We start from the raw sequence: 26,286 nt of genomic DNA on the forward strand, positions 1-26,286 counted from the left end.
CCTTAATGACAATGGGGAGGTGGGTCCACATACCCTCTGGGACGCCTTTAAGGCAACCTTACGGGGAACCCTGATTAAAATAGGAGCCCAGAAAAAAAGGCAAAGGGAGGGCCAGGAAAGGTACCTCAGGGAGAAAATCGCCCTACTCCAACCTGGGGGTCTCCCCACGGTTCCCCTAGACAGCAAGCAGGTGACCGCATTGGACGACTACAGTCTCCAATTGAAGGATCTCCTCCTCCACAAGACGGAGAGGAGTCTCCAACTGGTCAAACAAAAGTACTATGAAAAAGGGGACAGGGCGGACAGGATTCTGGCTTGGAAACTGAGGGAGGTGCAGAAAAGCCGATTAGTGAAAGAGGTTAAGGACGAGGTGGGAAAGGTAGGCCACGACACACCCCACATTGGCGAAGCCTTCCGCCGATATTATGAGAAATTATATTCGTCCGAGTACAATGGGGAGGAGGCGGAGATGGTGGGGTTCCTGAATTCAATCCAGATCCCGGCCCTGACCAGGGAGATAGCGGAGGGGCTGGAGGGCCCGGTGACCGAGGACGAGGTAGAGCGTGCGATTGGAGGAATGAAGGTGGGCACTTCCCCGGGCGAGGACGGGTACTCTGTCTACTTTTACAAAAGGTTCCGCTCGGCCTTCTCCCCCCATTTGGTAAAAGTATTCAACGCGGTGCTGGAGGGGGGGTCTCTTCCGGACTCCATGATGGAGGCAATTATTGTGGTGCTCCCCAAGGACGGCAGGGACCCTAGGGAATGCTCCTCCTACCGACCCATCTCCCTGTTGAATGTTGACGTGAAGATTTTGGCCAAGGTGCTTGGGGGACGGTTGGAGGGGGTCTTGCCGAAGTTGGTCCATGGCGACCAGGTAGGATTCATTAGGGGGAGACAGGGCTCAGACAACATCCGGAAGACTATAGACCTGATGCACTATGCCCAGAGGTCAGACCTGGACGCGAGCGTCCTGTCCCTAGACTCGGAAAAGGCGTTCGACAGGGTGGAGTGGAGATTCATGGAACCTTACCCTCCAAAAAATGGGCTTTGGTCCACACATCAGGGAATGGGTGGCGGCTTTATATGGGGCCCCGAGGGCCAGGGTCCAAGTCAATGGTGGGTTGTCGGAGCCCTTCCCCCTGTCGCGGGGGACAAGACAGGGATGCCCACTCTCCCCTCTAATCTATATCCTCTCCATGGAACCGCTAGCCATAGCAGTCAGAGCCCACTCAGAGATTAAGGGAATTAAAAGGGGGGAGGTGGAATTTAAGCTCTCCCTGTTTGCAGATGACATCCTGGCTTACTTAGTAGACCCGAAATCCTCGCTCCCCCCGCTCCTCTCCTTGATGGCTACCTACGGGCGTTTCTCTGGTCTCAAGATCAACGCGTCCAAATTAGTCCTGCTCCCTATGAGAACCCGGGACCCGGGCTTGGACGCCCTCGCCAGCCTGGAGGGAATATCGGTGGGAAAGGCCTCCATTCGATACCTGGGAGTCCTCCTTACTCGGGCCCTAACCAATCTAGCCCCTGCTAACTACGACCCCGTTGTGGCAGGAATCACTGCAGATTTGAGGAGGTGGAGGTCTATGATTCTGTCTTGGTACGGCCGCATGGCGGCTGTGAAAATGAACATTCTCCCGCGACTTCTATATCTTTTCACCGCCCTCCCATCTGTAGTCCCTGACCGGTCCTTCAGAGCCCTTCAGAATGCAGTGCGGGAATTCATATGGCAGGGTAAGACCCCGAGAACTGCCAATAGGGTCCTGACCTTACCGAGGGAGGAGGGAGGGTTTGGGTTACCAGACTTTCAACTCTATTTCCGGGCAGCCCAACTACGCGTCCTCCTAGAACATATGAAAGAGGGGTTGGGCACTTACTGGTCATACCTGGAGGACATGGACACCCACCCACTGAAGATTCGGGACCTCCTTTGGGCCCCTAGCAAGTTTATTCCAAACAGACTCAAATCCCACCCAACCCTGGGAGTCCTCTGGACGATCTGGAGGGAGGGTCCCCAGACGGCACACCTAACATCATGGCCATCACCGATGTCCTCTCTTTGGGGTCACCCCCTCAAACTGGGAAGCAGGGGGTTCCGCAACGCCCAGTCGTGGTCAGACAAGGGAATGGAGTGGGCGGGGCAGATGTTCAGAGAAGGAGAATTCCGGCCATATGAGGAACTAAGGGACGCCCTCGGTCAGGGGTCCCTCTCCATATTTGAATACATCCGCCTGAAGGGTATTCTATGTGACCAGGCCTGGGGCCAGAACCTGAAAAGACAGCTGACCCCCTTCGAGAAGCTCCTGGACTCGGCAACCTCCAGGAAGGGTGCGGTATCAGGGATGTACAAGCTACTGAACACGGTCAACCTAGGGGAGAGAAGGGGGTTCCGCTCGTTCTGGAATGACTTAGCGGGGGATGAGATCTCGGAGGACGCCTGGGCGAGAATATTTAAAATAGCCTTCCATGGGAACTTATTCACGGCGGATATGGAACACAACTTCAAGATTTTACAGGGGTGGCACAGAGATCCAATGAAGTTGGCTAAAATGTACACGGGAGTGTCCCCCGCATGCCCAAGGGGATGTGGCCAGGTCGGTATGAGAGGGCACATGTGGTGGCACTGCCCGAAAGCCCAGGCATACTGGGAGAAGGTGAGGGGCTGGATCGCCGAAGTTTCTGATGAGCTTCTCCCCCAGAACCCCCTGACAATGCTGCTGGGCCTCCCCCCGGAGGACTCGGACATTCCCCGATACCCTAGGATGTGGGAGACAATGCTAAGGGCGGGAAGGGTAGCACTGGCCCAGAAATGGAAGAGCCTGGAGACCCCATCGAAGGAGAACTGGCTAAAAAAGGTAAAAAACATGTACCTGATGGATAAACTGACGGCAATGATGAACAATAATTTGGGCTCTTTCCACGCAAACTGGTACGAGGCACAGCAGACATGGGGTTGGGATGTGCACTGATCCTCAAGGGGGACAGGGAGCGGACAGGGCCCTCGGCCCGGGGGACAATGGTAGTTCATCAGCCATTTCTAATAGTTAATGCTCTCGCTCTTCCTGGAGCTCCAGACTCTCGGAGCCTACATAGTGGCTCCCCAGCAGAACGGTTCTATGAGGTCCAAATTTTTTTTGGTTTTTCCCTTTTTTGGGGGGGGGGTGGTGGTGTTTGGGGTGGGTGAGGGGGGGGGGGGTTTGGGCCTGTTACGCGCACAATTTGTGAAAATGTTCTGCGCCCTTTTGTTATATTATGAAAATGCCAATAAAACAAAGTTGAAAAAAAAAAATAATAAATCAGCCCACTATTTGATGGTCTCACAAGAAAAGTTGTGGAATATCTCCCTCCCACTCCCCCCTCAATTTCTAACACCCCCTGTGCCCGGCTGCCATCCTTTGCTTATAGGTCACCCGAAAATTAGTCCGATCCCTGCCATCATAACACGTCGTACCGCCTCTGGTTTTGATTCAATGGCATTTCTCAAGATATCCTGGATTCTCGTCCTAGATCCAGGCCCACCACCTCAGTAACCCAGTTAGAAATTAAAGAAACTGAATCATCCTCTTTGACACTAGAAGCCCACAACGCTAATGAAACCTTTCTACGTTTACCAACAGTTCGTTTACATGTGCCAGAAACCTTGTTTCCCCAATTTAGATGGGGCAGAAGCAACTTGCTCATGGCGCTTCTGAGTCGCCATGTTTTATTTCAAGGGAGCCCATTTTAACCTCAACTTGGGTGACGTTGACGCAGTCGTTAACTGCATCAAATGTTGTCTTCTATGCGATAGACAGTTCTTAACGTGTGGCCTGGCATCACTGATTCCTGGGCGGGGGAGTCGTAGCATGTGGACACTGTCCTCCTGACCTAGGCTGTCAACCACATGAATTAAAGTCCACCTCAGCCTTAATTGGCATTGTTTTCTCCCTGTCTTTGGTGTGCCCCATGCCAATGCATTCTATGCTGCCCGCCTAAAGTGCCATACTGCCAAGACAAAATCCCCTGCACTGAGCCTCCCTCCAAATCGAGTGCAGTAATAAGTACACATCTCAACGTTCCGTGTAGTAGATAGCCAGGTTCCTTCTTTGCTCCCATCCAGTAACTAATGGCCTCTGACTCTGGCCTCTCTCTGTAATTTTGGGCCTCAGAGGTGGACTTGGCCCTACCACAACCCAGTTTCCCACCATACACAGTTCTGTCTGCAGTGCTCCCCCATCTTGGTCTTGTAGCTCTGGGCCCTTATAGCCCTGTGTTTACTCAGCAAACCTGCGTCTAGCAAAGCCTCCACTCCTTCGTGATCCAACCTTACATGCAGCACTTTAAAGTTGGACCTCTTCCCCATGACACCTGTAGATTGTTACCTCAGGATCTGCCAATGCAACACCATTCAAAGTGCTCATGGTGCTGGAAAGGCTCACCCTTGCACAGCCCAAGTAAGGGAGCGGGGGGGATTCACTCTTATTTGGCAGTGTTCCTTTGGCAGCCACTTTATCCCTTTCCACATGGTTTAATTGAAGTCGAAGAATTGGCTGCTGGCCTTTTCCCGCTCTCCTCAGCGAGCGGGAGCGTTTGTGCTCTCATCCCCTGCGGCCCTCTTTGCTTTAGTACTTTGTCGTCTCCCGACTCCTGCAGCACCGAGTCTTCACCCACCTCCAGCAACTTCAGCAACTTGCCTGCCCAGTTCCTCCGGACGGCAAGGCAATCCAACCACAGCAGTCGGGCAGTGGATGATCACCGCGGCCAGAACGAGGTCGCCGCCTGCCTCCCACTACTGCAGCGGCCCGCCTGCCTCCCACTACTGCAGCGGCCCGTCTGCCCAGCACCGCCTGACGCTCGTCATTCCTGCCGCTGCAAACAGGCTCTGCGCAACACCCAGCTCCTCCTGGCATACAGGCTAACCAGCTCCGCCAGTCGGGCTGCGGGTGACTCGCGCGGCCACACCGAGGCCGCCTCCAACAACGCCAGGTGCCTGCCCGCCCATAACCTACTGGCAGAAAGGAAACCTGCCTCACTGCACCTCCTGCGGACAGGCTAGCCTGCTCCACCACTGCGATTCCAGCGGCCCCCCAGAGGCTGTCTCCTGCCTCCAACTACTCCTGCTGCCTGCCCACCCATCACCTCTTTGCTGAAAGGGAACCCAGCTCCAGCAATCGGACAGGGGGTGATTCCTGCGGCTGCCCTGAGGTCGCCCCCTGCCTCCAATCACAGGAGCTCCAAGTCGGGAGCCTCTCTCGCCACACTGCTGCATGCCTCCCTGCGGCGCCCGACGGCCACTCACTGCTGCTCTATCTTCCCACCATCTTTTCGAGGCAACGTGTGCTCCGTTGCAGTCGGGAAAGCCTTCGGCTACCGTGGCTTCTCAGAGGTAGGAGCCTTGACCCCTCTCACTCCTGAACCTACCCTGCAAAGCCCCTGCAACTGACTCATGCTCCTTCCGAGCCCACCGTACTCACTGGACTATCCTGGGACGCTCTGCTGTCGTGACCACCACTCCTCCCCTCCTGGCCACATCCAGCCCTACTACTGAGGCTACCTACCCCTCTTCGCTTGAACCTCTCATCTCTAGCCTGCTAGCCTTCTCATCCCTCTGCTGTCCCTAATGCACACGCTACTTGTCTGAGGATCCTGCTGCACATACTACCTGTCCGAGGACGCTCTCCCGCTGAAGCTACCCGCCCTTCCTCATCCCCCTCTTGTCATACACTTTTCCCGCCCCTCCCATCATCGTTAACCTTCCTCTCCCATCCCCCTTCCTCCTTCTCCTACCTACCTTCCGCATGCCCGCCCCCATGACTTACCCCCTCCCCCGCCCCTCATCTCCCTCACACTCTTCCCTCCTCATCCCAATCTCATCTACTCCCCTACTGCCAAACCATCCAGCATCATTAACATTGCTCTCTGGAATGCCAGATCTATCTGCAATAAGACCGCTGCAGCACTCGACATATTATTCCGCCTCGACCTCCATTTCCTCTGCATCACGGAAACCTGGATTCCCCTCACCAATTCCACTGTCCCTGCTTCTCTCACCACCCCCATCTTCCTCATTCTCTCATGTCTCCCGCCCCACTGGTCGCGGTGGCGGCATTGGTCTCATCCACCACCCTAAATTTCTTTCCTCTACCCCTGCCCTTCCTCTCCCCACCTTCTCTTCTTTCGAATACCTTTTCAAATCCTTCACCTATCCTCATGCAATTTCCTTCTTAATAATCTACAGACCTCCTGGCCCCCTCTCTTCCTTTTATGAGGACCTTGTCCATCACCTCTCTCTTCTCCCCCTCCCCTCTCACTGTTCTTGGTGATTTCAACCTTCCTCTCTCTAGCTCCTCTCATTCTTCCCCTCTCCTCACCATACCATACTAGACTCCTACTCCTCTCTCCCCTTGCTACTCCTCCAACCCACACCTCCGGCTCCACTCTTGATCTCATCTTCACCTCAACCTACTCCTCCTCACCTGTCTACTCTCTTCCCAACTACCTGTCTGACCACACCTTACTCTTCTCCCTTACTCCCCCCCCCTTCCTCTCTGTCCACCCTCCGTCTCTCCCCTTCCTTCATCGGGATCTCCGCAACTTTAACCCTTCCCTCTTCTTTAACTCCTGCACTTCCTCCCTTCCCACTATCTCTGACTTCTCCACTCTCTCTGCCAGTGAAGCTCTCTCCTCACTGTCCTCCTCTATCTCCACCAGCCTCGACCAACTCTACCCTCTTACCCCCTTCAACCCTTCTCGGAAACCTTCCCAACCCTGGCTTTCCCCTCACCTCCTGTCCATGCATCGTCTTCTCCGCCGCCTTGAACGACGCTGGATCAAAACACCATCTCTGTCTGACCAATCCTCCTACTTTTCATATCACTCACTCTACGACTCTTGCCTCAAATCAGCCAAACGCTCCTACTACTCTGTTCTCCACTCACAAGCCTCTCACCCCGTCGAATTTTCCAAACCCTCTCTCGCCCCCTCTCCCCTCATACTCCTGATCACTCTACCAACTCCCCTCTCTCTCCCTCTGACTTTGCTAACTTTTTCTCATCCAAAGTTCTATCCCTATGCCAAAATATTCTCCTAGCCCCCTCCCAAGACTCTCCTCCCTCTTCTTTCAACCCCTCCTGCTGCCTGCATGTCCAACTTCGAACCCGTCACCCCTTCCTGTGTCTCTCTTCTTCTGTCCAAAAATCACCCTACTGCTGCCCCCTCTAGCCCCCTTCCCACCTCCCTAATTACTCAAATCTACCCCCTCCTCATTCCCTACCTGACTACGTTCAACACCTGCCTCTCCACTGCCTCCTTTTCGACCGCATTCAAACATGCCACTATCATTCCCATCCTAAAGAAACCCTCTGCCAACCCTCTTCTCACTTCTAGCTTTCGTCCAATCTCTCTTCTCCCCTTCCTCTCTAAACTTCTCGAGCGCCTAGCCTACTCTCAACTCTCAGCATTTGTATCTACTCACTCTCTCCTTCCTCCCTCTCAATCTGGATTCCACCCTAAACACTCTACTGAGACTGCGCTCACCTTCGTGCTCATCTCCCTCCTTACTGCTTGCTACGCTAAACAATCCTCTATCCTCATCCTCCTTGACCTGTCGGCTGCCTTTGACACCGTCAATCACCCCTTACTCCTTAGTACTCTCTCCTTCTTTGGTTTCAAAGGCAGTGTCCTCTCCTGGCTCTCCTCTTACCTCTCCAATCGTTCCTACGCTGTCTCCTGGGGCGGCTGCACCTTCTCCAACATCCCCTTGGACTATGGTGTTCCCCAAGGCTCTGTACTTGGCCCTTTCCTTTTCTCCCTTTATACTTCCCTTCTCGCCTCTGTTATCTCCTCTTTCGGCTTTTCCCACCACTTCTACGCTGATGACACCCAACTCTTCCTCTCCTTCTCCTCCTTCACTCCTGATCTCCACCACTCCTTATCTTCACCACTCCTTATCTTCCTGCCTGACGGCCATTAAAAACTGGATGTCTTCTCACTTTCTCTCCCTTAATACCGACAAGACGGAAGTCCTTTTCTTTCCTTCTAACACACTATCCCCTATTCCTCACTCAATCAACTTTCCCCCTTCTACTCTCCCCATCTCTACCCATGCTCACAATCTCGGTCTCCACTTCGTCTCCTCTTTCCTTCTCCCACCACATTTTTCTCACCTCTCGAGCCTGCCAACATTCTCACCTTTACAACATTCGTAAAATCCGATACTCCCTCACCTTCCACGCTTCTGAACTCTTAATCTCCTCTCTCATCTTCTCCCGTCTCTTCTACTGCTCCTCTCTCCTCTTTGGTCTCCCTTTCTCTCATCTGACCCCCCTCAAATCCATCTACCACTCCTCTATCCGTACTCTGTCTCCTAGGTCCTCGCAACTCTATTTCCTCCTCACTCTCCCTCCTTGGCTGGCTTCCCTTCCTCTCCCAACTCAAGTTTAAATTCCTCTGTCTGGCATTCAAATCTCTCCATGACCTTGCCCCCCCACCTCTCTTCTCTCATTTTATTCTACACTCCTTCCCGCTCTCTCTGCTCCGCTGATCATTTCCTACTTGCAGTACCCTCTTCCCCATGCGCCTCTTCTTGTTTCCGCTCCTTTCAGCTCTTGGGCCCCCTACACTGGAACTCCTTACTTCTCTCCATCTGCTCCATCCCCACCTACTCCTCCTGCTCTGCCTTAAAAGCCCCCCTTCTCCGCCCCCCCCTTGACTTCCTTCCTTCTCTCTCCTCCCTTCTCCCCAGTTCCCACCTCCCTTCTTACCTCTCATTCCCCCCCCCTTCGACTCACACCGTGGTAGCTAAATCAGACAACTGATTTTAATCCCTCTCCCGACTACCCCCAATCCCTTCCTACTCACCCTTTCCTCGCCTCCCCATCTAAGGAAACTGCTCTACGCACTGTTACACTGGTTTATATCATGATTTGTTTATATACTTCTCCCTCCATTGTATCTGTTTTATTGTAAAGCGCTTTGGGTTAAAGCGCTATATGAATTTAATAAACATAAGTAGAGTCTGTTATGTGAACAGGCTGAAAGGTTCAGTGGTGGAGGACTGCAATCGCAATTTCTTTTTAAAAGGTTCATAGAAGGGCATTCATCCTAGTGGGTAGCTGACCAACGCCCCACAGAAGTAGGCAGTCTGTCTTGTCCCTCCATTCTGTTTATTTGTGGGAAATCTGTATTTATGCTACTGTGAGTATCACTTTCGGACACTTCTTTGTTTTCTAACTTTTTCTGTTCTTACGATCAACGTTCTTGTGTATTTTAGGTAACACTTTATTGGTCTTCTGCTAGTGACAAGTTAATGGCTGTTGATCGAGTTTCAAGGCAGGCACACACACCTATTTTCAGCGCTAATGCGCTTAGCTTATTGTAACCACAGAATATCACGTGTACTAACTTTATCCCAGCTGGTAGAAGTGCAACCTTTTGCTGCTGCTTGGATTGACCACTGTCCTACCACTTTTTGGGTACTCTGTAAAATATTGAGTGCTTGATCCACTAATGGTTGGTTAACCTACAGTAGAAATATTTGGCCGTGACCAATGAAGAACCCTATGCATAGGGCTCATTTTGTGCTACTGTGACATTGAAATATGGATTATATTTTTATTTGGCACAACTGTATGTTCTACCCTCACATGAAATGTTAAATATAGTGACTAGCAGATGTACCAGCGCTTCACACAGTAATTCCTCCTTCAGTCCTAGTTTGAAGTTTGTTCAGTGAACGAATATGGATGATGATGATGATGCATGGTCATTTGCGTTACCCGAATAACAATGCATGGAGATGACCATGCGTCGTTCCTTATGGTGAGTTTGATTTGTCCTGGCAGGCCCTACTGACTATTACAATGTTTGAGAATTGTAGTGTTTGGAGAGCTATGGGGAGTTTTTTTGTACTGGACGGCCTCCTTTGCCTACTGCAGTCATTGGTATACTATTATTCCTGAACCATTGCTTCTTTGTAGACAATATTGCTAGTGTTTCCTACAGGAGCTAGTGTGAACAAATTATCTTTGTTTCTAACTCTGGAGCAAGCCACTTAAAGCTGACCATGAGAAAAGCATTAATCCCGTAAATTGCTACAAAAACACAGTTTTTGTCACCCGCATGACTTCCATAGAGTGGAGCTAATGTCAGCTAGAAGGCTGATAGTGGGGGAAGTTTAGGAACAATGAACTGCTGAAGTTTACATAGGACTAAGGCAGAACTATGGTGTGAAGAGCAATATGTTGGGGGGTAAGCATTGCAGACTGCTTACCTTTTATACTTTTTACATTGTCTTCACCATGGAACATGCCAAATTCCAGGCTTGTTGAAGTATGCTGAACATTTAGAAAACGCACGCACGCACGCACGCACACACGCGCGCACACACACGGCAGTAGGCTTTTTCAAACCACAATTTCTATTAAACACAGGGAGAAAAAAATGCATTTTTTTTTTAGGTGTGCCGGTCATTTGTATTTCAAACTTCATTTTTGTACTGCACATTTTCCATTTCTTTCTTTCATACGGGAAATTGCCAATAATAGACAAAGTGGGCAAATCCTTCATGAGAAAGACATTTCACACTTTACATTTGCAAGGCACAAACTCTGCCATTTGCACAGCTTCTGGCAGGGCTGTGAGTGGGCAGTGACCCATGACATACTTGATCAGTGAGAAACATTGCATTGTTTCTCAGATGTCTGTTTCTGGATCTCAGGCACCAGTGACAACATGCCTACTCCCAGAGCAGCCATGGATATGGTGGTCAGTGAGTCTTGTCCTTGGATGCTCAAGCTCTCGTTTGCTCAAGTAAAGGATAGAAAAAAGTAAATATTGGCTAAATACAGAAATGATATTAGACCTCTAAAATTCAATATTCATATGAAAAAGAATCAACAACTGATTAACATGATGCTTGGCCGAAAAACGAGAGAGATTTGGGGATTATTAAGAGACCCCTTGGATAGAAGCCAGTCACAGAAATGCTCTACAGTTAGTGGCAAAGCGTGGGTTCAGTTCTTCCAGATGAAATATGCAATGCCTGAAAAGTTTAAGTCGCTCAAATATGAGGAATGTATAGCAGATTTACCTAGCAAATGTCCATGGGAGGTGGATGCAATTGAGCTTGCAATAATGAATCTTAAGCCTTCAAAAGCAGCTGGCCCAGACGGAATTCCTCCGTGTGTATTGAAAGACGATCCAAAATTTTGGGCCTCTTATTTACATCGCTGCTTTGAGCTTATTTTCAAAACAAAAAACTTGCCCCCCTCGTGGACTTCTGCCTTAGTTATCCCGTTACATAAAAAAGGAGATACAGCGGATCCCGCCAATTTTAGACCCATTGCTCTGATAGACATTTCAGCAAAGGTGTCTGCTGCATTAATTCTTAAAAAACTAAACGCCTTTTATATCTGTTTCTCAGACCTTTTCTCGTTATCAATCTGGTTTCAGAAAAGGGTTGGGGACTCAACTAAATGCAACAATTCTTGCACACTTATTGAAGAGCGCAAGGCAAGATCAAAATCAAAAAGGCCCTATATATATATGGCATTTGTCGATTTATCAGCGTTCGACTGCGTTATTAGAGAAACTTTGTGGGTGAAGATGAAATTGTTTCAGATTCCGGACCATTTAATAGCAATGATTGTAATGCTTCACTCAAACACTAGCTATAGGGTGAGAATAGACTGATTTGGTCGCCTGACGGAACCTATCCCAACCTACATTGGGGTCAAACAAGGGTGTAATTTGGCGGCAACCCTTTTTAACTTATATCTAGCTGATATAGATGAGCTCTGGAGCCAGTATGATTCTTTTCCAGCAAAATTGGGGGACTTGTGTATAAACTGGATGGCATTTGCCGATGATATAATCCTTTTAGATCGTACTCCTTTTGGTCTGCAACATAAACTACAGTGGTTTTTTAACTTCTGTGAAACCCAGAATTTGTCAGTAAATCCTAGTAAATTAAAGATACTTACTTTTAGTAACAAAAGAAAACAAGTATCATTTAAATGGTTCATCAATAGAAATGAGATTCCTCGGGCTCCAGGACTCGCGTATCTGGGATATAACCTGACAAACACTGACTCCGTAACAAAATGGCAAATGGCAATCTCAATTAAGGCGTTGCCATTGATTGGTCACATGAAGATCATTCACAGTAAGTTATGCGAATTTTCGCTCATTCCACTTATTGAGTTTTATTTACTCAAAGTGGAACCAATCATCTTATATGGGCTAGATCTATGTTTATTATCAATTGGACCTGTATTAAATGCGCTTCAGGGTATGATCTGGAAGAAGGTACCATATGTGCCTCTTTCCATGCCTAATCCGATAATCATTCATGAGTTAGGACTTACTTCTTTGGCATCAAAATTCTTGTGTCGTAGACTAGCTAATTTTGGAAAAATGCTAGATCCTATCAAAAACTCATTATATGAAGATCTAGAATCCACGGTGAGGAAAGGTAATCCCGTTTCCTTGCAGAAGGCTAATGTGGAGCTATACAATACCCTGTCTCTGATTGCGCAGAATACATCAGACTTGGTCCGATATCCTCAGATTGTAAAAAAAAAAACTTTACTTGTATGATTGGGCAAACACCGCTGACAAGATTGGCCAACACAGTAATCATAAGGAATATGCAAAATTCTGTCATAAACCGCAACCTCTGCTTTCTTATCTTACGCAAGTACCCAGTAAATGGGTGAGAATCTCGTACATGCGATTTAGATTCAACTTAGTATTAACTAAAGATCGCATGAAATGCTGGAAGAATAACAATGAACAAATTGACATGAATTGTAGATTATGTATGACAGGTGCACACGAAACATTGAAACATCTTGTATTATACTGTACAGCCTTGGATCCAGAGAGATTGAAACTTCTTGGCAAGTATGTATTTTCATCTAATGGCGTTGCCTATGAATCATTGTGGGTACAATGTATGTGGGGACATAGGGTGCCAGTTGTACTTGCCCTGGTACGTTTGCTCCAAATTATAGAAAAAAGACTAGGTATGGTAAATGCTGACTGAAAAATAAGAAACGGAACTATAGTTGAAATGAAATAATGTGCAGCTATTAGTTGATAGGGAATAAAATGGCGTTGATGCCATCCCTCTCAAAATTTCTGTATACCTAGTGCATGCATAACAACCTACCAGGAAGCTTGATTTATAAATTGTGAACTTTGAATTTTTTAATGTCAATATTGGACGTGTCGTTCTAATTTTTTTAATTGATTTTTTTATTGATTTAAGTGTCGTTTTAGTGTTGTAACAGCCGAAAAAGAAAAAAAAATATATATATAAAAAAAAATGCTGAAGTGAATTTGCCGAGTTCTGTAAAGTCTGAAATGTATTGTATATTTTATATGTTGTAATGAGGTTTCATCAAACACAACAAAAAAAAAAAAAGATTTATGCAATTTCAATTGAGAGAAAACTTGCAAATGTAGGTACTGCCAAACGTGGACACCATCTTAAATGCTTCCCGGGACAGATTGGGTAATTGAGTAGTGTTCAGAGACTGTGGGAAATTGAGTAGTGTTCAGGTACTGGTAAAAGGCTAATAAAGGCATCTTTTTATGTTTAGTTTTGACGGCACTACATCACAGGAGTTCAATCACTTCAAGCTGAAGATCAGGTGGCACATTTTCAACATAAACGGAGAAAGGGTCTGCAGAAAATTTAAAATAAGCTTGCTGTGATTTAAATTGTGTGAAACGATTCCCAAAAACAACTTGCAATTCAGTCAGGACCTTCATAGGCCGATGCCATGCTCCATACTTCTCATGTGGGAACGCCTCTGCACTTGTGGGGAAGTCTACCAACATCGTTTTCTCCAGTTAGGCTGTCGGAAGTCTTAACTTTATTTCAAAAGCACAAACCGCTTCAAAAAGATCAGAAATTAGATGTTGGCTTCCTTGCAACTTTTCAGTCATTCAAATGGCCCGTCAGGTCAGTCAGACAAGCAGTGTCAGCTAGCAAGTCAGTATCTTGCATGACGGAAGTGTCCATTCCCTTTTCATCAAGGAATGCTTTCATTTTTTGTCGCAAAGCAAAGAATTGCTTCAGAGCATTGCCACAACTAAGCCAGCGAACATCAGTGTTGGACCAGGGTAGAGTCTCTGAGGGGGAAAAAGGCCAGATGGTCTCTAGTACGGTGGTCTCCAAATCTTTGTATGCTAGACCCTCCCTTGATTACAAATATTTGATGTTGCCCCCCCTATGTCATAACTGCTTATGTTTCTCATCCAAAGCATATACCGTCCTCCCTTTTTGAAGCCAATCCACTGGACAGCCTCCAGGCCCCACTGTGGGAGGGCAGCCTTGCAGTTTGAACACACTGAATCATAGAAGAACCATCCAGACCTCTTTGTTTTACTCGAATATAGAATTTTTATTTAAATGTCTTTTCTCTTTTCAATATTTCTTTTAATAAATGATGGGAAACCGTTACATATTATCTTGGCTTCATTGGGCCAGACGGAACTGTGTGATTTTATGTACAAATGCATGTGTTTTGCTGCTCAAAGAAACCTTGCATGAATGTGCTACACTGATATTTTAGCATACAATGTATCAAGCAGGCAGGCCTCAACATTCTTGGCACACTTTCTGAATCGCCAATTAATTTTGCTGTGTTTAATCTGGGGGGTGAATGCATTTTAATACCTGGCAAGTACTTTGCAATTTAAGTGTTTACTCCTGTATCCGGTATTGACCAATTTATTGAATGAGTAATCCACAAAATGCTATCGCTCCTGGGTAAGAAAAGTCTGTTTTGATAAGAAGGTGATAGTTCTTGGAAGGGTTCAGTTTTTGTAATTAAAGTGGGAGATGAGCTGCAGTGAGGTTTAGCCAACTCTTCCCATCAAGGCAACACCTAACTATAGTGGCCTGTATGGCTGTGTGCAAGTCTCTGCACTGTTTAAGCCTTACATGAAACCACTTGGTGGAGGGTTGCAGCAATGCTGAATTTTGTGCTTTCTGCTAACTAGTACAGCAACTCATTCAAACTTCTTGAGCAGCATATAGTTAATAAAAAAAGTGTGATAGTGTGTTTTGGGGAGATTATGGCCCATCGTTCCACATAAAATCTCGAATCCATCTCTAATCCATCCTGGTTTACAATTGTAAAGCTTTATCAACTTTCTTAGTTAACTTAGTCAGAAATTGTTACTAGGGATTTAGACGGTCCCAAAATAAGAGGTGTGCAAAACAGAATTGCAACAATTGCTGTACAATGTGTAGAGACTAATGCTGAATTTTTCTTAATGTTTTAGGTACAAACTACAATCCAGATGCTCCAGATTTCGTTCCAAGAGAGGTGCAAAGCCATCAGCCAACCTGGAGGAATTCGGGAAGAGTGGAACCTTCAAGAAATCCGTCCAGAAGCAGTAACTTGCCCCCACCTCGCCAACAGCTGCTTTCTAGAGACACTGATCATGAGGGCTCCTCACAAAAAAGGCAAATCTATAATATCCAAGGAACAAACCATGGTAGAAATCCTCCAGCTACTACTGAAATGGACAGTAGCAATAAGCCAGCTCGAAACCATAGTTTCCAAAACCAACGATGGCAGAGATCAAAGAGTGAAAGATTGCATAACCGAAATCATACAAGGCAGCTTCCTGCTGAAGGTGCACCAAGAATGGACTTTAGAGATTCTTCTGCTTTGGCAGATTGGCGAATGAAGTTTAGAGAAGGTAGTGATCTTTGCTCCTCAGAGAGTGAGAAAGACGTAGTGAGTGCTGATAGTCGAGGTGCAAAGCCAAAGAAATTGACTCATGTAGCTGGAGGTTCTGTAAGAGGGCCAAGAGATAAGTCAAAACCCTTATATGATCGTAGCAGAAGAGCAATCCTGAAGCAGAAGGATGAGGAAATGTTTGAAAACATACCACCTCAAGATGTGACAAAGTCTGGAACTTTTCAGTCATCGGTTGGAAAAGTGAACTTTGATGAATATGCTGGTGTTGGCAATGACCAGAAGAGGTATCCCTTTTCAAACAAGAGGTACCCTAGGGAGTCGGTGTTGTGGAACAAACCTCAGTCAGATGACGAGTTGTGGAAGCGAGATGAGCTTCAGCGCAGCAATAGTGCAAAGGTAACTAAGAGCCGTCCCGAAACCTTTGTGGCAAAAGAAAAAAAGGATCAAAGAAGAAAGGAATCCCCCCCAAATACCAGCGACCAAGAGCTAGCACCTTCATGTCAAGGCCAGAGGATGTCCAACACTGAAACAAGAGCTCCTACTCATAAAGTGTCTAACACTGATGCAAGAGCACACACCCATAGAGAGTCTGACACTGAACCTAGAATTCACACCAAAAGAGTGTCTGATGCTAGAGCTCACCCTCGTAGGGTAGCTGATGCAGATTCTAGAGGCAATACTCATAGGTTAACTGAAACAGACTCTAGAACGTATACACCAAGGCAGTCTGACACGCGGGCGCACGCTAATAGAGAGGCCGAAACGGACACCCGAGTCCAAGTGTCTAGGGTGTCGGATGCTGACCATCGAACTTACTCTCATAGGGTATCTGAGACCGACCCTAGATCTCATGCACCGAGGACGACTGATTCTGACAAGCACTTGGGACGAAAATATCCAATTCAAGATAATGCTCAAAAAAGCTCACATTGTGGCCGGACCCAGCAGTGGAAAAAGCAGAGTGAAGTACCAAAGAACAAGGAAACCCATACAGGTATGTGGATTGTGAATGATTTTTAATTGTTTATTTCTTTGTTTTACAATGCGTAAAAAGTGTTCTTCACTTCAGAGCGGTAAGAGAAAAAGCTGGTGGTGAAAGGTGACCTATTCCTGAATGCTAGTGCAGGTGGGTAAGAAGACTGGTGGAGGTGGGTAAGAAGACTGCTAAATGGGGGAAGTAAAGATATCATTTCTTTTTAAGATGCAGAGTTTCTAGTGCACTAACATTTTGTTAGTAAAAACATGTAATTACATGCGTCATTCAAAATGCTAATTCTGCAAAAGTAGGGAATACCTACTTGGTTATTTGAAAAGTTCTGAAAAAAGCAGCACTACATGCTTGACTGTATTGCAAACATGGTTGAAGTTATGTGGAACTCTGGAGGATTGACAAATGGATAGCTCCCGTATACTCCTACTTCTGTCCCCGTTCCTCCATACTTGTGGGACATTCTGTCCATCGGGATGGGAACGGAGCACTTCTAAAGCATCAAAAAATGTACTTTTGTGTCCTTTTATTTTTACACGAGGCCACTGCACGTGACCGCAGCCCCGCTCACCAGATCTCCGCCCCACGCATCGCCCTTCAGTCCTTTTCTCTCCGCGGTCGGACGCACTTACATCATAGGGAATATTTTTTTTGTCCCTTTGTCCTTCATTCCTGCTCCGGTTCCAGTGTCATCTGTTCTTTCGTCTATGCTGGAGCGTCTGGGATTTGTGTCCTGTTCATGCTGCAAAAGTCGCTTCGCGAGGGCGGATACCCACTCTCTTTGCCTGGAGTGCTTGGACCTGGAACACCGTTGGCACTTGTGCTTCTACTGCGACTCCCTCTCTCCGCCCGGGCACTCCAGCGTCGGCGTGTCAGGTGGGAGGAAGTGTCAACACGTTCCTCTACCACATTTACAGCGGTTCATTTGAAGAAAAAAACCTTTTTTAGGGCACACCATCCCGAGGACTCCTTCCCAGGGTCTTCTGGGTCTGGGAGGGGCTTTAAGCGGCTCTATTACAAGGCATCTCCCCGAGGTGTCCCGATATGGGACCTAACAGGCGCACCAGAATTTCCTCCGAGGACCCCTGTAAAGGGGCTGCCAAGACTGGATCTTCATCCAAGGTTCCCCTTTTGGGGGCTAAAGTTAGGCCAAGTTCTTCTGGCGCTCTTTTCACCAGGGTCAGCCCTGAGGTTTCCACATCTGGAACTAACTGTACAGAGTGTCTGCTCGAGGTCCCTCTCAAGGTGACTAAAAGGGTTGTCCCAGAGGTTCCCCTTCTTGAGGCTATATCTAATAGCATGATTGAGGAGCCCCCTTTTGGGAGTTCTGGCTTCAGGGGGTGAGTCTAAGCCTTCCCACCCTCAGACCTGTGGTAGAACCGTTCCTTCTGAGGGGGCAAAGAAGCCGGCTAAGCACAGTAACTTTTCCTGTACCGACTCTGCCGACGTTCCCCTTCTTGGGGCTAATTCGTCAGCAGTCGTTAAGATGTCTCATAAACACCCTAGTTCTGCTTGCACCTTGTCTGCCGAGGTTCCTTGTCGCAAGGCTAAAATGAAACATAAGACCCCTGATTCCCCTGTGGTGACTACTGCCTCATTTACACCTGTGACGCAGTTTGCCTCAGGCATTGACAAAATGGCGGTCCAAACCTTTCGTTCACGGTAGCCATTTTGACTACCTGTCTTACACCAACGTTCACCACAGCTGGTGCTGAGGGGTCTGTTTTTGGAGCAGAGCAGCCTTTTCCACGCTTTGGAGATAAGAACCCCTTCCGCCCCCCAATGGATTGGCGTTCTCGGACTCGGTTGCTGCATACAGTCTCGCTTCCTCCTACGTCCATGCCTTTAGTCTACGTAGATGCAGTTGGTGGGAGACCATCCTGGCAACCATCCTCTTTGCGATCCTGGGATTATGCCCCTTCTGCGCGGCGTCTGCCCACTCTAGCACCTAGACCTTCATCTGAGGATGTGTTTTTTGGCAAGTATCAGACACTTACGCATTCTTACCTTGAAGGCGTACTTTAAAGATTTGTTTAAGGAAATGTATCCTGAACCGGCCTCTGCTCCGTCAATCCCTATGCAGTTTCCGGCATTACCACTTCCTCCACCACTCCCTGTGGGGCCTCCACTTTCCCCTGTGGAAAAGACTGTTCGCTCTTTCAACCACACCTTCGTTCCCTGAGGCTTCACATGCGGCGGGGTCTACTTCTGCTCCCGCCTCATTGGATGAGAACCAGGCAGACCAGGACAGCAATGACCCGCCCCGCTCTATTCAAGCCCTTCATGACTGGTTGCGGGATATGATGGCATTGCTAGACATCCCAGTACCCAAGCCCCCAGCTCCACACTTTCTGGAGCCTTCACACAGGAGCGCACTGGCCTGTTCCTTCAGAAGGATGTTCTGGCCAAGGCCCTTAAGGTCTGGGGAAAAAACCTCATTCTGGGCAGCACCTAAACAAGAAAATTGACGCTCGCTACAAGCTTCACGCGTCTGAGGACGTATCCTTGTTGGCATGCCCGCTCCCCTCTTCGGTGGTGGCAGCAGCTACGCTCAAGTCGAAGCCAGCCTCTACATACTCCACTACAGCATCTACGATCGTTTCCAAGGAGGACAAGCTTCTTGATGCCATTGGGAAAATTGTCTTTTCCAATTCGGCTCTTCAGCTGCGTCAGGCTAATACTGAACTTATCCTGGCGGCTCCTAATGTCAAGCTGTGGAAGGAGCCCACGGAGTTCCAGGGATGTATTTGTCCTGATAAGCTGGAAGACTTTAAGGGCGACTTATCTTATGCCAGAGCTCTGGCGCAGGATCTACTGGAGGCCGCGGCCCATCATGTAGAAACCTCCACTCGAGGCTTATGGTCGGAGTAGACCTCCCCTGCCAGGTATAACTAGAGGCTATATTTGAAACCGGCAAGTTCGAGAGGCCTCCTCAAAGGGCTCTGGCTACGGAGGGTGACCCTAAGCCTTCCCACAGTCTTGTGGTTGAACCGATCCTGCTGACGGAGCAAAGGAGTGCAAATGCCCCAAGCCTTCAAGTACCGGCTCTGCCGAGGTTCCCTCACTGAGGGCTAATAATTCTGCAGAGTCCAAAGGAGCTCAATAGTGCTCTAGATCTGCCCGTACCGGCTCTGCCGAGGTTTCTAGTCACAAGGATAAAATGGATAAAAAAAAAGCCCCCGAAACAAGTTCCTTCCTTTTTTAGGGTACCCCGGTCAGGGGACTCCTTCCTGGGGTCTTCTGGTTTCCGGGAGGGGCCCAAGTGGCTCTGGTACCTGGACCTTACCTGAGGTGTCCCGAAAGGGATCGAACTTGTATTGCAGAGTTCACTCTGAGGCCCCGTGTCAAGGGGCTAATCTTAAGCCCAACATTTCTGGTGCTGTTTTGACCGGGGTTATTTGGAACTAAACGTACCAAGCCTAGTCTCGAGGTTTCCTGTACAGTGACCAAAGGCACTGGGGTTACCCCCGAGGATCCCCAACTAGGGGCTATATTTAAAACCAGCAAGTTCGAGGGGCCTCCTCCAAGGGCTCTGGCTTCGGTGGGTGACTATAAGCCTTCCCACAGACAGTTTTGTGGTCGAACCGAACCTGCTGAAGGGGCAAAGGAGGGCAAAGGCCTGAAGTCTGAAAGTACCAGCCCTGCCGGGGTTCCCTCACCAAGGGCTAATTCTTCTGCAGAATACAAAGGAGCCCAAAAGCAGTCTAGATCTGCCAGTACTGGCTCTGCCGAGGTTCCCTTTCACAAGGCTAAAATGGATTAAAAAAGCCCCTGAAACCATTGGCCTCACTGATACCTGTGACGCAGTTCACCTCGGGCAGTTTTAACCCACGCGGTCTAAGGCAGCCATTTTGATGAAGAGCTTAAGAAAGCACCAACATTCTCAACGGCTGGTGCAGAGGGACCTATATTTGGGGCCGAGCAGCATTTTCCTCAGAATGTGGACAATAGGAATCCTTTCCCCCCTCCCAATGGATTGGCGTGCCCCGTTTATGCTGCCACAGTCTCACTCCCTCCTGCGTTTCATCCTTGCAGCAGAACATCTCAAACTGTGGAAGGAACTCCTGAATTTCATGAATGTATCGCTCAGGACAGGCTGGAAGGACTGGCTGGAAAATATTAAAGAGGGCATATCGGATGCCAGAGTTCTGGCTCAGGACCTGCTGGAGGCCCCAGCCCATCCTGTAGACCTTTCTGCTCAGGGGCCTTATGGTTGGAGTAGACCTCTCCCGCCAAGCGTGGTTGCATGCTACAAAGTTCTCCAAGGAGGTTCGGATTAAGTATTTGATATTCCCTTGGAAGTTTAAAAGCTGTTCCACTCCTCCACCAATGAGGAACTCAATGCAAAGTCAAGCACGCAAACGGCTGAGTCTTTGTTGGTCCTTGCCAAACGCCCAGCTAAAGCGGCCTATGTGCAGAGGCCGGGGACCCAGACAAGGTCCTTTCTAGGTTTCGGAGACTCTTCTGGTGCAACTCTGCGCAAGCAGCAAAGGAAAAGTGTCTGGTTTTTCTCTCGATCATCCACCTCCTCTTCGGCAACAGGTGGTCCTTCCCCTGATAAGTCATCAAAATTGTTTTCCATCGGTCACACAAGACTCTGGGGGGTGGACGTAAATCGTTTCATCTGGAGGCGTGGCACACCATCACAGAAGATCAAATGGTACCACAAACATTGGATTTTCCTACGAGGATCCCCATCTGGGGGTGAAGACTAAGCCCAACGCTTCTGGGGCTGCTTCAACTGGGGTGATTCCCGAGGTTTCTCAGTCTGGGAGTAAACATACCGAGCCTAGTTTTAGTCCCTTGACAGGAAACCTCAAAAGTACTGGGGTAAAACCCTGAGGATCCCCTATCGGGGGGCTCTTTCAAAGACCAGCGGGATCAAGGAGCTCCATTTAGGGGCTCTTGCTAAAGGCTCAACACTTCAAGTACCGGCCCTGCCAAGGTCCCTCACTGAGGGCTAATTCTTCTGCAGAAACCAACAGGGCTGAAAGGTGCTCCAGGTCAGCTAGTATCGGCTCTGCCGAGGTTCCCCGTCAAAGGGCTAAAACTGATCCAAAAGCCCCTACAATCCTTGTAGGGACAATGGCTTCACTAAAACCTGTAATGCAGCTCTCTTCAGGCAGTGACAAAAAGGCGTTTCAACCCACGCTATCTGAAGTGGCCATTTTGACAAGCGCTTATACACCAACGATGCTGAGAGGGTTTTACACAATCTAGACGTCGGACGTGCTCTTAAGTTTTACCTTGACAGAACAAGCAAACTTAGGCTTTCTCAACAACTCTTTGTGTTTGGTGACCCAAAAGGGAAACCAGCCTCAAGCGTCCATCTCTCTCCTTGGATAGCTTCATGCATTTCCGAGGCCTACAAAATTCAAGACCTTCAGCCCCAAAGGGCATTCATGCACATCTGGTCCGTGGCAAAGGGGCTGCTGTTGCCTTTCAAAAATACTTCCCTTGGAGTCCATAGCCAAGGCTGCTGCATGTCTTGACCTGATGCCCAATTAGGCCAGGCAATTCTTAAGAATTTTTTCCAATAAGGGAATTTCCATCCACCCGTATTTCTTATGGTCAGTGATTGGTAATCTCCTACAAGTATGGAGGAAAGGAGGCGGGATGTAGGAGTATGACAGTTACTCACCGTGGTGACTACCTTAGTCCTAGTCCCCTTTCCTCCATACACCCGCCTGCCATCCCCTCTAATAAGTATCCTCTATTGTTGCTAAATGGTCCTGGACCTGGCGGTCGAAAAGGACTGAAGGGCGATGCATAGGGCGTATCTCAGGTGAGCGGGGCTACGGTCCCGTGCGGTGGCCCCGTGTAAAAAATAAAGGGACACAAAAGTAAATTTTTATATGCTTTAGAAGGGCTCTGGTCCCGTCCCAATGGACAGAATGTTCCACAAGCATGGAGGAAAGGGGACTATGGACTAGGGGTAAGGTAGTCACTATGGTGAGTAACTTTGTCATTCGTGTGCCTTCATGTTACTGTACTGTTGCCAAAACTCAGCAAGTTATCTATTGAGAAATTATCTTGAAGAATATGAATCCTAACATATACTGTTGCATGATCTGTGTCCAGCTAACTATTTCTTTATTGCAATGGGTTCATTACTTTGACATGTTCAGTGTGCCTACCTCAGGAAACAAATTTAGTTTAAAAAACGAAGAGATTCTGCAAACGGGCCTGTTAACTTGTTTTGTTCCTCTAATAGGCCCACTTGTTATGAATGTGTCTGTCATAAAATCCCATGTGACTAACCTCAGTCAGATACTTTTAAAGACCTACTTCATGAATGGCCTACAAATAGGTTGCATCTTAAATCGATGGTAGGCTCTATATTTGTTATAGTTTTTATTGTAAACTTATTGAAGCTCAAGCTGAGAATGAATGCTTGCATATCAGTGAGAATCCTTTGTGCACCCTAAGCTGTACACAAGCACATAAGAGTGAAGCGAGTTCATCCCTGATTATTCCTGCAGTCCTAAAGCCTCATGGGTCTGCTGCTTATTAGTCTTTATGAAGGCCTACTGGACATGTCAGCAATTTCAAGGTCTTCAGCCTTTTGGCTCAGGTTTGCATAATTGTTAAAATCTGAAGTGGTCGAATAGTGTTTTTAAATCGAACATCAAAAACTGTCTTTTGAGAAGTCCCCATGCAGAGTTAAAATCAAACAAGATAGATAAAAAATAACTAAGCAGTTTAATGAGACCAACTGAAGTTACCCCATCAGTAAGCCTAGAGATGAGCGGTGTACCAGCCACCATTACTCCCTAAAAACAGGTAAATGCTCCCAATAAACAAAAATGGGGGGTACAAATACTGGTAGAAATAGGAAACAATGGACCGAGGAGATTGCCTCTTGCTCTCAAAAATTCAGCTCCATGTAGAACTTCTGCTGGTTCCACCGATCTGAACAGTAGCCCAGGAAGTAACTCCAATATTACTTTCTTGCCTGAGAGAAACCTTTAAGGTGAAATGCATCTTCTAAGTGTGCGTTATGAAAAATGATTAGTTTTGGAATTAAAATAATGTTCTCGTTGTGCGAATCCAAGAAATTCGTCCCCTCTCCCCAAGGGGGAGACCCACACTTTTTGGTATTACGGAGTTGAGCCCACTATGCTTACCACTTAGGGGACATGGCAAGGGGGGTATCCCACTGGGGTTGAACCCCTCCCCTCCTTAATGGGCAGAAAATCCCCAGAAAGGGATATGTTATCTTTCCTTACACCCTAGACTATAACACCTTTTATTAGCTATGTGGGAGTTAAACAGTTTTCAAATCCAACACTTGCTGTTAGAACTGCTGGTTTGATATTTGACCGTATATATTCACAGTTTGAGCCTAGGACAATAAAACGGTGGATAATCCAAAACAGCAAAAGGAGATGCAGATCAAGATTTTATCGCAACACGAAAGGTGGAGGGAAGCCAGTGGAGCTGGTAAGGGCCAAAAACCACCTTGTGTGACATGTGGCCAGACAGTGCGAACGTGCGCCAGACGCGGGGAGCCCAGAGGCAAACGAGGAGCACTTGCAGTGCTTTACAAGCAAGGAGCCGGAAGCACCCAGTCCCAAAGAGCATGGAAGAAATAATGCTTCCCAATAAGCGAGTAACTGGGGCACAGGTATGGTATTATTTATTTATGAAGCGCCTATACACAGGCAAGTTTCAAAGCGATCAAGGAGGGCGGGAACACGGGAGGGGGTGACAAGTCGCTCAGAGCTTTTGAATTTCTGAAGAGATAAAGGTCTGCACAGGCAGATTAAGTAAATACGGAACATTTAACAGTTAAGATGCAACAAATGGGCCCGACAGCAATTCTGCAGTTTTTTCAAGTGCACATTAAGGGGTGAGACAAGGAAGGACATAACGATCTACAGGCAGAGCTGTAGTGCAAGTGCAGGCAGGACGTTGGAGGGGCAGGACGATGGAGGGGCAGGGGGAAAAAGTGCGCCCATTCAGTAGAGACTGGGGAAGTGCGGTGAAAAGCTCTCAGGACTTATTGCAAGTGCATTGAGTGGGTGGGGTGCAGGGCCCTGACGCAAGTGCAAAAAGGACTAACAGGGGTGCCTGGGACCTGTGAGACTCTGGGTTACACCAGGCGGCCAGTCAGTGAGCTGTATGGAAAGGAGGGAGGGAGGGAGGGAAGAAGGGAAGAGCAGAGAGCTAGGTTAGCAGGGTGAGAGAGAAAAAAGAGAAGAGGAAGGTCTTGAGGAGTTTCGGGAACTTAAGACAATCAAACTCAAGACGGAGGTAGGCTGTTCCAGAGGGAGGCGCCTGCTGAGGGATCTCCCTCCCAAATCTCTGATTGTAGAACCTACTCACTCACAGAAGGTTGGAGGTAGATGAGCGGAGCGCTCGGGAGGGACAGTATTTAGGAAGGTAATGTTGAAGGTAAGTGGGTCACAGGCCCCGAAAGCCTTGTGGAAAGGAGAAGAGGAAGGTTTTGAGAAGGTCTTCAACCAACAGGGATGGAGCCTTAGGTTGGGTACATTCTAAGAAGCTCCAAGACTGGGAGAACCAGAAGAGATCCGAAGGTGATGTGAGAGCAGAGAGACCACAAAGGTGGGGTGAATGCCAAGAAGCTCCAAGGTATACACAGTGCCTTCAGTCCCCAAAGCAGGGAGTACAAGGCGAAAGCTAAGCGTGCTGAGAAATACAGAAAACCCCAGAGTTGGACAAGCCCCAGCATGGGGTTATGAGAAAATTATCCCTGAGTGGGAAAGAGCAAGAGGGCAAGAGACTGACATAAAAATACCTGTTAGGGGCGGCGAATGTGACAAATTATAGACTGACAAAAGAACCGAGGAGAGCAAGACTGCAGAGACATTTGGTGTACTAGTGGTTGAAGTGAGCGGGTGCGGTGCTCCTCTACTTTTTTTAATGAAGTGTTATCGTTCCTATACTTTTATTTAAAAAAAGAAACCGTTCCGGAATGGTTTTGTTTTAAAATAAAGATGTAGGAAGAAGTTGAAACTTACACTTTCACAGCAACGCACTGCACGTTTCCTTAAGCAGCAGGTGCATGTGTTTGGGGGTTTGTATTGTGTGTGGGAGGGGGCGTAGTGATGGGGTTTGTGGGGAGTGGGTGCAGGCCAGCAGGGAACATAGTTCCCCTGCTTCTTTTTGTACACTTCGACCACTGTGTGTACTTTATTGAACTGTGCAGATGGGTGAGGGACCGGTTTGATAAATACACCCGAGTGGTGGTCAGAAACCAGCCAGAAACCCTTTATTTCGGCAACGGCTCCAGAGTATCTTTGTTTTTGTGTTTTCCTGTATAGTGATAGGGAGAGAACTCTGGCTACAATAGGATTCTGCAGTTGATGGCTGGAAGGTTTAGAATTAATCTTAAGGGGATTACAAGACGGCATTCGTTGAGTGAGGACGCGTCTAACCGTCTCTCCTCCAAGGGCCGCGACAATCGGCTCATCAATATAGCATATCGGGCGATCCCGAGCAGGAAAGCATGAAGCATGACAGCGGGATGGAAGTAGAGTAACCCCTGGGAGAATGGGATTACAAGAGCCATAGCAGCCCGGGACTGAAAGCGTGTACCGGGCGAGCAGTGAGCGCAGAGCCCGCCGGAGGGAG

General features: G+C 48.1%; 1 protein-coding gene across 1 annotated transcript in view; it reads left to right on the plus strand.

Annotated features, from left to right (window-relative positions):
* NFX1 (nuclear transcription factor, X-box binding 1) overlaps positions 1-26,286 on the plus strand; it is a 2,569,209-nt gene that overhangs the window by 175,357 nt on the left and 2,367,566 nt on the right. The window contains exon 2 of the mRNA XM_069620539.1: positions 15,277-16,695. Coding sequence (XP_069476640.1) covers positions 15,277-16,695 — 1,419 coding nt within the window. The remainder of the gene's footprint in view (positions 1-15,276; positions 16,696-26,286) is intronic.

Source organism: Ambystoma mexicanum, chromosome 5q, assembly GCF_040938575.1.
Source record: "Ambystoma mexicanum isolate Mex_15411 chromosome 5q, UKY_AmexF1_1, whole genome shotgun sequence".
NCBI lineage: Eukaryota > Metazoa > Chordata > Amphibia > Caudata > Ambystomatidae > Ambystoma > Ambystoma mexicanum.